This window comes from Epinephelus moara, chromosome 13, assembly GCF_006386435.1.
Source record: "Epinephelus moara isolate mb chromosome 13, YSFRI_EMoa_1.0, whole genome shotgun sequence".
In the NCBI taxonomy this organism is placed as follows: domain Eukaryota; kingdom Metazoa; phylum Chordata; class Actinopteri; order Perciformes; family Serranidae; genus Epinephelus; species Epinephelus moara.
Genome location: NC_065518.1, coordinates 1,623,810 through 1,636,751, shown reverse-complemented (window position 1 = coordinate 1,636,751; position 12,942 = coordinate 1,623,810). Strand labels below are relative to the sequence as shown.

The 12,942-nt window shown below is 36.9% G+C and overlaps 2 protein-coding genes across 9 annotated transcripts in view; one reads left to right on the top strand and one right to left on the bottom strand.

Annotated features, from left to right (window-relative positions):
- The window catches only part of LOC126399408 (formin-like protein 1), a 52,842-nt gene extending 42,596 nt beyond the window's left edge, over nt 1–10,246 (top strand). For 6 of the 8 annotated variants that reach the window (XM_050059326.1, XM_050059324.1, XM_050059328.1 and 3 more), the window contains 7 exons: nt 1,121–1,201; nt 1,315–1,444; nt 2,082–2,245; nt 4,408–4,509; nt 4,696–4,791; nt 5,389–5,503; nt 9,493–10,246. In XM_050059326.1, coding sequence (XP_049915283.1) covers nt 1,121–1,201; nt 1,315–1,444; nt 2,082–2,245; nt 4,408–4,509; nt 4,696–4,791; nt 5,389–5,503; nt 9,493–9,593 — 789 coding nt within the window. In that variant the 3' untranslated portion in view covers nt 9,594–10,246. Of the gene's footprint in view, nt 1–1,120; nt 1,202–1,314; nt 1,445–2,081; nt 2,246–4,407; nt 4,510–4,695; nt 4,792–5,388; nt 5,504–7,800; nt 7,881–9,492 lie in introns of all 8 variants that reach the window. The other 2 variants (XM_050059327.1, XM_050059325.1) reach the window with 1 other exon arrangement.
- plaub (plasminogen activator, urokinase b) overlaps nt 1–12,942 on the bottom strand; it is a 396,726-nt gene that overhangs the window by 289,234 nt on the left and 94,550 nt on the right. The gene's annotated exons all lie outside the window — the stretch shown is intronic.

The following is a 12,942-nucleotide window of genomic DNA, read 5'->3' as shown; positions in this document are numbered from 1 at the left end:
TAAAACTCTCCACAGTATGAACAGTGGTTACATGAGCCTCAAAACCAGACACAACTCAGCCCTGAGCAGAGTGACCGTCCTCTACTGACCAATCAGACTGCAGGGTTTCTAGCTCCACCTTTTAGTACCAGATCTGTGTGCTAGGTACCCCAACAGAGGGGGGACCAAACATGGGGACGCTAAGGAACGCTTCTGTTGGGACCATCCACAACTTTCACTGTGGAGACAGAAAAATGACAAGACAAGAATTGCATGCGTCTGCCCACGATGGGAAAACGGTTGAATCTGGTGGAATACAGTAAAAATGTCAACTATCACTACTTTTCTTCAAGATGAAATGCTGACATTACAGAGTGCATGGTTTTTACTGTAAATGCAGTGAGATTAAAAAAAAATGTGGTTTTAATGGAAGTCAATGAAGCATTTGAGGCCACGAAGGCGTCCAGAGGGAGTATCTGACACTGCATTAAAAATGCTACTGCAATCAAATCAATTTTGTTGCTAGTCTTTGACATATCCAAGACTCTAATCACCACCAAAGCTCCATCCCCTCCTATTTATTATATAGAAACTAACAAAAAAAATTTTGTGTTTTTTTTTTTTTTTTTTGGTAATAAAAATTTAAATATTTCAAATAATTAAACTGTCATTTAAAGGGTTAAAATCCTTAAAACTACTGAATGTTTGGTAGTTTTGAGCAATTTTGAAGTTGTTTAAGTGATTTATGAAAAAAAGCAGAAAAAAAATATTGATGTGTGATTTAATAGCAGTTTTTCGTGCGTGTACATTTTTGCCACAAAGGTGTCCAGAGGGTGCAAAATGCATCAGGAGAGTAAAAGACACTGGATTTCAAAAATGTTACTAAAAAGAAAAATTCTTGTAAAAATTCATGCCACAAGCTGTAACACAGCCAAAATGATCACCAAATCAAAAAAGAAGTTAAGGGAGGCGAAAGGGTTAATCTGAAATATGTTTTGTGTAAGATTGTTTTTTCTGACGAAAGTAAAAAGTATTGTGGTGTCTTAAACTTCAGGTCCATGTGGGCTTCTGTGTGCATGAATGAATGATTTTATCGTTGCTCATTGAAAATAAAGTTTCTGTCTCTGTTTCTGATGAAAAGATCATTTTAGCATTTGGAAACTACATGAACAGCAGCAAGCGAGGAGCAGCGTACGGCTTCCGCCTGCAGAGTCTAGATCTGGTGAGTCCAAACGTCTTCAACTTTTTAATGTATCATCACCTCAAATCCAGAAATCATTTAAACAAATAAATCTTGTTTTTGACTGTTGTTGTTTTTTGTTTTCTGCTCCCAAGCTGTTAGACACCAAATCGACAGACAGAAAACAGACGCTGCTGCATTTCATCGTCGACATCATCCAGGAGAAATATCCAGAGGTCCAGTCCTTCTACACAGAGCTGCACTTCCTGGACAAGGCAGCGCTGGGTGAGTACGTGAACACAGGTGTTGAGGGGCGTAGCAGCAGCAACTTCTTTAATATTTTAAAAAGTTCACAATATATAGACCCTTTTTTACTGTTAGTAAACAGTATGATGTTTAGTGGTGGGCGGGGCTTAGCTGGAGGCAGACAGCAGACGTCCCCTCAACTTAAGAAAATAAATAAATATTATTTCTGTCATGTCGTGTCCTAAATATTAATATATATAATATAACTAATTGTAGTAACGGCTTCAAATTGCTGTGGAAACAAAAAGTATACTGAAGGTGTTATTATATGTTACATTATAGGATGTTTGTTGTATGTTTTGATGCGTACTATGACAAATATGTCTCTATCCAGGAGATTAATATTTAACAGAAATGTTCCTTTAGTAGAAATTGAATGGATCATGGTTGTAAATTCAGTCACTCTGGTGCAGATATGAACGTGTCAGATGTTAATGAGAAGTTAAGACATCATTTTTCCTTTGTGCAGTTTATCTGTCCTCTCACCCCGACACCACAGTGTGACCTCTGCGTCAGCGTTAATACCATAAAGTCTAATTACAGCACTATCAGCTGTGATACAAGTGTTAAATTGAACGTGTGAATGAATGTGAGCTGACTCTCTCGTCTGCTGTAGTTTCTATTGACAGCATCCTGCAGGATGTGCGGGCCCTGGAGAGAGGCATGGAGGTGACCAGGAGGGAGTTCACTGTAGAGAAAGACAATCCTGTGCTGCAGACGTTTCTCAGCCGCAACACCGAGCTGCTCGACTCGCTCATAGCTGATGGAAAAACTGCTCAGGTCAGATTTGTTCACCTAAATACAAACTGTCTCCGTACAAACACCATTTTGTATTCCATTAATACACCTCTTATGGAAACCCATTTACACCAGTGTGATACAGAAATTAATCCTAGCTGTTGTTATGAGACTTTCTTGAATGTATCACGTGGTATTGAAAAAATAATGACTTAGTATCTCATAATAATGTGTTAGTATTGTAACATGAGCAACTTTCTCACTTAGGATCTCAAAATAGTAAGTCAGTGTCTCTATTGAATTAATATCTCATAAAAAATAGATTTATCATCTCAAAATGAGTTAGTGTCTCAAAATAATGACCTGGTATCTCAACAATATGACTGCATCGCAAAGTAATCAATCAATCAATTATTTATTTGTCATTGTCATAATAACACAGTTATAAATATAATATATTATTTTAAGACAATTATAATAGATAATTGTCTTAAAATAATGACTTTGTATTTCAAAATATTGTCTCAATATCTGAACATAATGACTAAGTATCTCTAAAAAATGACATAGTATTTCAAAAATAATGACTTAAGCCCTCTGTCTGTAATCATTACGGATAATGTCAGTAAAAATTACGGCAACTTTTACCTTCTGTAAAACGGTCCAGAGAAAATACCTTTACGTACCATTTACAACTAGTTTTCCGCGTTTTTTTGATGATGGAGGCGCTTGAAGAAGCACTCGGTGTTGTCGGCAGTCGTGATAGTGGACATTCTTCTAATGATGGCACAGCCCTACGTGGGAGACCAATCAACAAGGTCGAGAAGAAAGTACTTTTCAGAGCCACAAGACTTCTGGTTGTGTTAGCTAGGCCTAATATAAAACCATATTGCTAATCGTTGTGTACACACAATCCTGATCATGGGCAATGTTTCATATTGGGCTAATCATTAATTATTATTACACATACAGGACGCAACACAGCACGCACATGCCGACAGGGAGGTGACGCCAGGGCGCAAACTGAGTTACCACTCCCATCTCTGGTAGAATTACAGAGATTTCTTGTTCCGTGTGAATCGGACATTTATATGACAGACATCCTGTGGTAAACTGACATTAGTCCACATCATCTCAAGGCAATTGAATCAAACGCACCTGGACTTAGTTTTGTCTTAGAAGACGTTTCACCTCTTATCCAAGAGGCTTCATCAGTTCATGCTTGTCTGAGTAGACTGGAACTAGTCTGACAAACTGGTGTGGAAAAACCCAGGTATTTAACCTCTGAGGAGGTCTTCACAAGGCCAATGATGTCACTGGTTCGTTAGTGCTCCAATGGTGTGTCATCGTTGAGTCGTCAGGGTCACATGAGGCCATTTGTGAACGACCATTGTTTTTCGAGGTTAAGCTGTTAAATCTCCTGGGCAAGGATAGGTGCTGTCCTTTCATCCTATGGATGGATAAATGAGAATATCCACAGGCATTAGTCCACATCCCTATGTAAAACTAATCCTGTCCCAATAGTACTTCAGTGTCACTAAAGGATGACTTAATATCTCAAAAAGAGTGATTACCTCAAAGTAATGACTTGGTATCTCAAAATTAATCAGCATCTTGAAATGAGGTTGTATCTCTGAAGAATTAGTTTCTCTAAATCATGACAAAGTACATCAAAGTAATGAGTTATCGTTTCAAAATAAGTTGATATCTCAAAATAATGTCAAAGAATCTCAACATGATGACATAGTATCTTGAAATAGTGATTTAGTTTCTCAAAATAATGATTTCTTATCTTGAATTAATGAAATTGTACATAAACAAAATAAACCTTGTGGCGAGCTCACCTGGTAGAGCTGTTGCCTCATATACAAAGAACTGGTCCTTGCTGTAGTGGCCACGGGCTCTCTCTCATCTTCACACTACAGTCGTCTCATCAAATAAAATATCTTTAAAAAAATTAAAACTTTCTCAAAAAATTGACTTACCATCTCTGATAAGGCTTAAGTCCAAATATTTAGAAGGTTTTTCACCTTTAAAAAAAATAAAAAATTTATATTGAGACACTAACTCAATAATAATATAAAGAAGCTGATAATGAAGTTTCTCACTAAAGTGACGCACAGGATCTGTTCTGTTCATCACTTTGGCAGAAACGCACTTCCATCCTGCCTGAAGCTAAAGATTGTTTTGTCTCTGTCTGACAGGATGCTTACGACTCTGCTGTGGAGTACTTCGGCGAGAACTCTAAAACCACTCCGCCCTCCATGTTCTTCCCCGTCTTTGTCAGGTTCATCAAAGCATACAAGGTCAGATAACGCTCCTTTTATTGATCCCTGGCACAACTGAACCGACGGTGCAGATACTCACTGCTTCACTGATAATGAAAAACAGATATTACTGTACACCCGCAGCCCAATCAGAGAGCTGATGTCACGCTTATTATCTGACCTTCAGATGCAGAGAAGTGAATTAAAATACTGTTTCTCTGACAGCAAGCTGAGCGGGAGAACGAGCAGAGGAAGAAACAACACATCCTGAACTGTGAAGCTCCGTCAACTCCACCTAAACCTGAAGTCACAGGGAATAAGGTAACTTGTTATTCCGAAAAATATAATACAACTGCAGCTATTCATAGACGCCCTGTTTCTGTAACTCGGGTCTTATTCTGAAAGGTTTATCCTCAGTTTCTATCAGTTATAATATTATAAACAAAGTGAGGAAATGGCTCGTGGCTGTTGCTAAATCAAAAAGACAGGAAGAACCTGAAACAAAGACACTGGAACATAAAAAACAAGGACGCACACTAAGGTTGTACATATATGTAAAACACACACTGAGGTATTGGTACACACTCACACAGACTGAGGCTGTGACATTTCTTCCTGCTGCACCGGCAAGAAGTGATTTTTAACGGCTCTTTCCTCCGTGTAATTTTCAGACTTAATAGACTGCAAATTTGTTGTGTTTTTTACGACACCTTCTTTCCTCAGATGAGTTACCAGACTAAAGAGAGAGTGTGTGTTGTACAGATTGTGAAGTAGTATGTGAGTTGTCACTTTGGGCTGTATGAGTGAAACTGCCTTGATTACAAGATCAGACAAATGAGAACCAAGCTGTAAGAAACTGGAGTCATCCTAAAGAGTTCTCACTCCGACATTCAGACATCGACATGTTTGATGTTTCAGGTTTCTGTGACGTCCAGACTGCCGCAGATGGATCTGATAGCGGAGCTGAAGAAGAGGCAGGTGTCTCCTCTGGTGAGGGAGGGCAAGGACGGAGCCATCGAGGACATCATCACAGGTACACAACACCCTGGAGACACACACTGCCCATTATAACATGACTTCAATGTTAACTGTAGCTGAGCTCAGTTTAACAAAGACATACACAGTGTGTTCATCATCAGGGTTCCTCTCTGACTTAAAGGAGTAGTTCAGCATTTTGGGAAATGCACTTCTTTCCAAGAGTAAGATGAGACGATCAATAGAACTAGTCCTGCCTGCAGTCGGGACATGGTTAGCCTAGCTTAGCTTAGACACTGGAGACAGGTGGTACAGTTAGCCTGGCTTTGTTAAACTGAAGCTATGAAGATAATGAGCTAACGCCCGGGCCACACTGCCGGCGTGAACAGTGAGGCATCTACAGAATAGGAACTGTTTTTCTGCATGACGAGCAGTTTTCAGAAAATAAAGACAATGAAATTTTTTTTTTTTTTTAATAATCATATTGGCATTATACCACCTTTCACTACAGTCTCAAGGTCTCCATCTGGCACAGACATGAAAAAATATAAATATTTCAACCTTTCTTGTTTCTGTTTCAAAATAAAAGCCCTCTGACAACAGACAGTGTTTCTTCTGCGCTGCTGCTTCCTTCAATTGTATTTCCACAATTAAAAGCTGATACTCTGCTTATTTATGGAGCCGTGCAAGCCACTGCAATTTCAACATAATGGCCATACATATATTTCACAATAAAAGCCTTGTCTTAACAAATTAAGGGATACTGTCCACAGAAACATTAGGCCCGTTTCCACTGAAGAAGTTCCTGGTACTATTTAAGGGGCAGGAACTACTACAGGAACGTCCTCTCGCTCGGCCCTCTCAACCGCTGTGTCTCCACTGAGAGAGCGGAGTACGAGGAAGGTTCCTGTAAAGTTACCGGGCTCTGGATGTGACGTAATCGTTGCACAACCATTTTGACCAGGGCGACGTAGGGGCGCTGTTAGCCGTTAGCGGTGCCTGTAATAACTCACTAAATGGTCCGTGAAAAAAATATTTTTTCCAGCGGATGTCTGAGTTACAACATGATTGAGCTAACTGGAGTAGTTTCATATCGTATCCGACAACGGGAGGCTTTTAACAGATGGCGTCCTGATGTTAGCTTTGCTGCTGCTGTGAGCTGTCCCTGTCAGCTGATGCTTTCTAGACATCGTGATTTCCCAAAACTGAATAAATACCACACATAGCAACACAAAACTGCTTTGCTAGCTCAATCATGTTGTAACTAAGATATCCGCTGGAAAAAATATTTTACTCACGGACCGTTTATTGAGTTATTACAGACACCGCTAACAGCTAACGGTTAACCCAGCTAATCGACGATAACCATGTTATTAATTACAAAACGTCACATCCCGTCTTGAGTATATCCAATCAGCACCAAGTAATCCCCAAGCCCCAGCCAGGAGTCTCTTGGGCCGTTCTGAGTACCTACTCCGAGGCAGGGACTTGTTTAGCTCCTGTAAAAGTTCCGGAACTCTGTCCTTCGGGGGTGGTTCCTGCGGTGGAGACACGCACCAAAGGCCCCGGCCCCGTAAAATTACCCCGAAGTTCCTGCGGTGGCCCCGGCCCCGTAAAATTACCCCGAAGTTCCTGCGGTGGAAACGGGCCTTGTGTGAACACTGCACATCATAAAATGAGGTAGCCATAACAAAGTGCTCACATAGGCAGCATGGCCTGGGTGTAAAGCTCATTATCAACATGTACCTCGCAGTTTGAACTGAGCAAAAAAACAAAAATTGAATTTCACCCTAAACTCACAAATTGTTGTTACATTTCTGTTTGTGTTGAGATTAAACAAACAAGATGCAACATGTTGATCAGCAAGCTTTAGTGTTGGTCGAGTCCGGCTGCCTGTTTCCCTCCGCCCAAAGTGTTAATGCTAAGCTAGGCTATCCACAACATGCTGACTTCCAGCTCTGTATGAAATAGTTTAACGTGATAAAGATCTTCTCTCAAGAAGATGAAAGAAAACAAATATCTTTATTTCCCAAAATGTTGAGCTAACCTTTGAAGGGAAACTGAAGGTTAATTGTTGCAGCTACGTAATCATCAAACATTAAAGTGTCCCTTTTTCTAAATGAAATACTTTTTTTCTGGCTAATTGTCCGAGCCGAGCACTAAATGATTGACCTTGGGAAAGATGCATGTCTAAACATTTCCTCCTGTTAATTATTTTAGGAAACTCAGCCTTTTATCGCTAAATTCTTCACTCTCTTTTCTGTCTTTTACGGCTCACATTTCTTGTCCTTGCCTTTCTCTCTCCTTCTCTTGTTTGTCCCTCCTCTCTCCCTGTTGTTTCTCTGGTGTCTTCAGCTCTTAAGTCCGTGCCCTTCACGGCTCGCTCTGCCAAGCGCTCCTCTCGTCTCTTCTGCGACTCCGTCTTCAGCGAAGAGGTGACTTCATAAGATCCCTCGCTGCTCTGTACTGTCCTGCTCACAGCAGCTGCTTCTCTCTCACTGCACCTCTGACACTCTCAGAGGAACATGTACAGCTTTATCTTTACCTGGGGAACTCTCATGTATGTGTTCATGTCATATTACAGTCTGACTCAGTGATTTGAAGCACAAAAATACTGTGGTCACAAAATGTTTAATTAAAACAAGACACAGGTTAAAGCCACCTTTTAACACACAGCTACATACATGACTATAAGCACAAAACAGGGGGTGTCCACATACTTTTGTCTACACAGTATATTTAAAATCCTCGTAAATGTACTTTCTCTCTGGAAGTAATTGCAGTTACAAAATTTTACACAGTCACATACAGACAATGACATATTAGACTGCAACATTATTTACTATACTTGTAAAGATATACTGCACAGTGATCTATTTGTAAGAAAATATTTATTGCATTTTGTGTTGCATACTATACTGTTGCACTTTATTACAGTTTTTTGTCTCATACTGTTCAATGACTTTTCTTCTGATGGCAAACTACTACAGCTGTTTTCATGACATTTCACTGACATAGCATACTTTGACTTTTTCTCATATATTTTTTATGACATATTATACAATGACTTTTTTCCTCAATTTTTTTTATGGCATACTAAACGACAACTTCTTCGCATGATTTTTTAAGACATACAATACCATGAATTTTTCATATTATTTAAGACATACTTTATTGACTTTTTTCATGAATTAATTTAATTTAATTTAATTATTAATAATTTAATGACATAGTTTACTATGATATTTTTCTTGATTTTGAATGACATACTATACTACAATTTTTTAAATCCACTTTTTATGACATACTATACTCATACGTACTATACTATTTTTTGTGCCCTACTATACTACATGTTTTTTTTTCCTAATTTTGTAGTATACTTTATGACATTTTTAAAGTCATCCACCATTTTGTGTAAGCTTTGGTTCTCCAGCTCGAGGCTTTTGATGCGACTGAAGATTTCTCCTCGATCAGCTGTTCTTTGTATGACATCGTATGACACGACTCCTTTTTGTTACATTTTTTACAGCCTACTACATTATGAGATTTTTTTATGACATACCATACTGACACTTTCTCCAGACTTTTCAAGGCTCTACTGTGACATTTTTATGTCATACTTTCCTATGATTTTGAGCGCTTTCCTGATTTTTTTTATTGCGTACTTTTTACTATGAGGCTTTTTTGTATGTCATACTGTGCCCTTTGTTTATTTTATCACATAGTACACTCTGACTTTTTGATGACATTTTTATCACATTCTATACAATGTTTTTCACAGGATTTTTTATGACATTTTCAGTGACCCTTCATTATATACTTGGACATTTGACATTTTTAATGCATATTGTATGATGAATTCTTTTTCTGAAATTTGCTTTAGGTAAGTCTTTTAATGCTGAACTTTAACTTCAGTATGACATCTGGAAACTTCCTCCACCACTGGACATGACTAGTTAATAGTACACGTGTTACAAATGTGTGCATCACCTGTTTTGTCTCCTGCTGTTGCTCATTGTGTTTGTTCTTTGTCCTCTGTCTCAGATTTAAGGAATCAGCCGTACAGACGGACAGACGCTGGCAGACACAGCGCCAAGTGGAAACCAGGACAACAGCTGCACGTTTCCTCAGACATCTCCCTCTGAAACATACTGCAGACCACACTGACCGCTTCAACTATAAAAGTACAAAAAGATCAGGCACTGAACTCACCATGGCAACCATCTTGTTGTCTCGTGCATGTTTAAGAATGCAGAGGTGAAAACGCATGTTTCAGATAAAGACTTCAATCTCAAACTGTTCTCACACAAATATTTTTGTGTTGGTGTCTGAATAAAGTAAAGGCTTGGACGACTGTAGAGCCGTTGTGTGATTTGAATGATTGAACGTTAACGAGGGTGAATCTTAGCTGTACTCGATGTCAATGACACTGGATGTCATCAGAGCTCATTAAGACAATTACATGGAAGAATTCAGCTGATTTGTAAAGAGAGAGTTTCATTAATGCTGCTCAGCTCAGAGTGAACCTTCAAATCATTAGACACAAAGTTGGACACACAGAACACTCACACATTATTTACACAGTTCTCTTAAAAATGCTCAATTCATGATTTTTTTAAAAATTAGTTTATTTTAAATATAATATTAATTATGGCTATCCATCTTTCTGTCTTGTAGAAGGTCTCAAGATTTAAGCTGAAAATTTGTTATATATTTAAATTATTTTTAATACTGAAGTGTAAGTATGAGTAACGTCAACTTTGCTTCTGCGTTTCAATAAATAAACCATTTTATACCGTTCTTGATTTTGTGTCTTGCTTTTTTTCTGACATGCTTTACTATGACTTTATGACTGATTATTAACGTCATACTATCACAGACTTTTTAATGCCAGATTGTTCTTTTTATGTCATTTTATTATGTCGGTATACTTTGCCTTTTTTCCTGATTTTTTTTCTGTGACAAACTGGATTACTTTTTCTTTTTAATTTTATGATGTACGATCACTTTTTGATAAAATTTTTAATTACATACATACATATGACTTTTGTTAGGAAATAACACTGATGTTTATGATTTATGACAGTATACTATGACTTTTGACATTTTTTTCATGAAAATTTGACATGCTATACTATGAGGTTTTTTACATGGTTTTGGACGACATTCTATACTATGACGATTTTTCATGATTTCGGACGACATGCTATACTGTGACTTTTTTACATGATTTTGGACGACATGCTATACTATGACGATTTTTTCATCATTTTTTACGACATGCTATACTATGAATTTTTTACATGATTTTGGACGACATTCTATACTATGACGATTTTTCATGATTTCGGACGACATGCTATACTGTGACCTTTTTACATGATTTTGGACGACATGCTATACTATGACGTTTTTTTCATCATTTTTTACGACATGCTATACTATGAATTTTTTACATGATTTTGGACGACATTCTATACTATGACGATTTTTCATGATTTCGGACGACATGCTATACTGTGACTTTTTTACATGATTTTGGACGACATGCTATACTATGACTTTTTTACATGATTTTGGACGACATGCTATTCTTTGACTTTTTTACATGATTTTGGACGACATACTATACTTTGACTTTTTTCATGATTTTTTTTCTATGACAAACTGGATTACTTTTTCTATTTTAATTTTATGATGTACGATCACTTTTTGATGAAATTTTTAATTACATACATACATATGACTTTTGTTAGGAAATAACACTGATGTTTATGATTTATGACAGTATACTGTGACTTGACATTTTTTTCATGAAAATTTGACATGCTATACTATGACGTTTTTTTCATCATTTTTTACGACATGCTATACTACGACGTTTTTTTCATCATTTTTTACGACATGCTATACTATGACTTTTTTACGTGATTTTGGACAACATGCTATTCTATGACGTTTTTTCATGATTTTGGACGACATGCTATACTATGACTTTTTTACGTGATTTTGGACAACATGCTATTCTATGACTTTTTTCATGATTTTGGACGACATGCTATACTATGACTTTTTTACGTGATTTTAGACAACATGCTATACTATGATGTTTTTACGTGATTTTAGACAACATGCTATACTATGATGTTTTTACATGATTTTGGACGACATGCTATACTATGACATTTTTTCATGAATTTGGACGACATGCTATACTGTGACTTTTTTACATGATTTTGGACGACATGCTATACTGTGACTTTTTTTCATGATTTTGGACGACATGCTATACTATGACTTTTTTTCATGATTTTAGACGACATGCTATACTGTCATTTTTTTACATGATTTTGGACGACGACATGCTATACTGTCATTTTTTTACATGATTTTGGACGACATGCTATACTGTGACTTTCTTTCATGATTTTGGACGACATGCTATACTGTGACTTTTTTACATGATTTTGGACGACATGCTATACTGTGATTTTTTTACATGATTTTGGACGACATGCTATACTATTACGTTTGACTATGACATTTCTGAATAATTTTATTTAAAAACGTATATTGTATTGTATGCCATATGGTATGTCAAAAAATGAATAAATGAATCATGAAAAAATCTTTGTATACTAAGCCATACAAATTTGAGGAAGAAGTCATAATAGAGTAAGCAAAAAAAAAACTTATTGAAAAACAGTCAAAGTAAATAGTATAATGATAGCATAGTATTCCACAATAACATTCCGTGGTGAAAAAGTAAGATAGGATGTCATAAAAAATATGACATAAGTCATAGTAAACTGTGTCAAAACATGTCATGCAAAATGTTATAGTAAAGCAGGTTTTTAAAATTAATCATGAAAAAAGTCATAGTATGGTACGTCATCCAAAATCATGAAAAAACATCACAGTATAGCATGTCGTCCAAAATGATGAAAAAACGTCATGGTATAGCATGTCGTCATAACTCATGAAAAAACGTCATAGTATAGCATGTCGTCCAAAATGATGAAAAAACGTCATAGTATAGCATGTCGTCCAAAATGATGAAAAAACGTCATGGTATAGCATGTCGTCCAAAATGATGAAAAAACGTCATTGTACAGCATGTCGTCCAAAATCATGAAAAAACGTCCTGGTATAACATGTTGACCAAAATCAGTAAAAAAAAAAATTCATAATAAGGCATGTCGTCCAAAATCATGTCAAAACGTCATAGTATAGCATGTCGTCCAAAATCATTAAAAAAAGTCACAGTATAGCATATAGTTCAAGCTAATGAAAAAACGTCATAGTATAGTATGTTGTCCAAAAATATGAGAAAACGTCACAGTATAGCATGTTGTCCAAAAATATGAGAAAACGTCACAGTATAGCATATAATTCAAGCTAATGAAAAAAAGTCATAGTATAGCATGTCGTCCAAATTCATGAAAAAATGTCATAGTATAGCATGTCGTCCAAAAATATGAGAAAACGTCACAG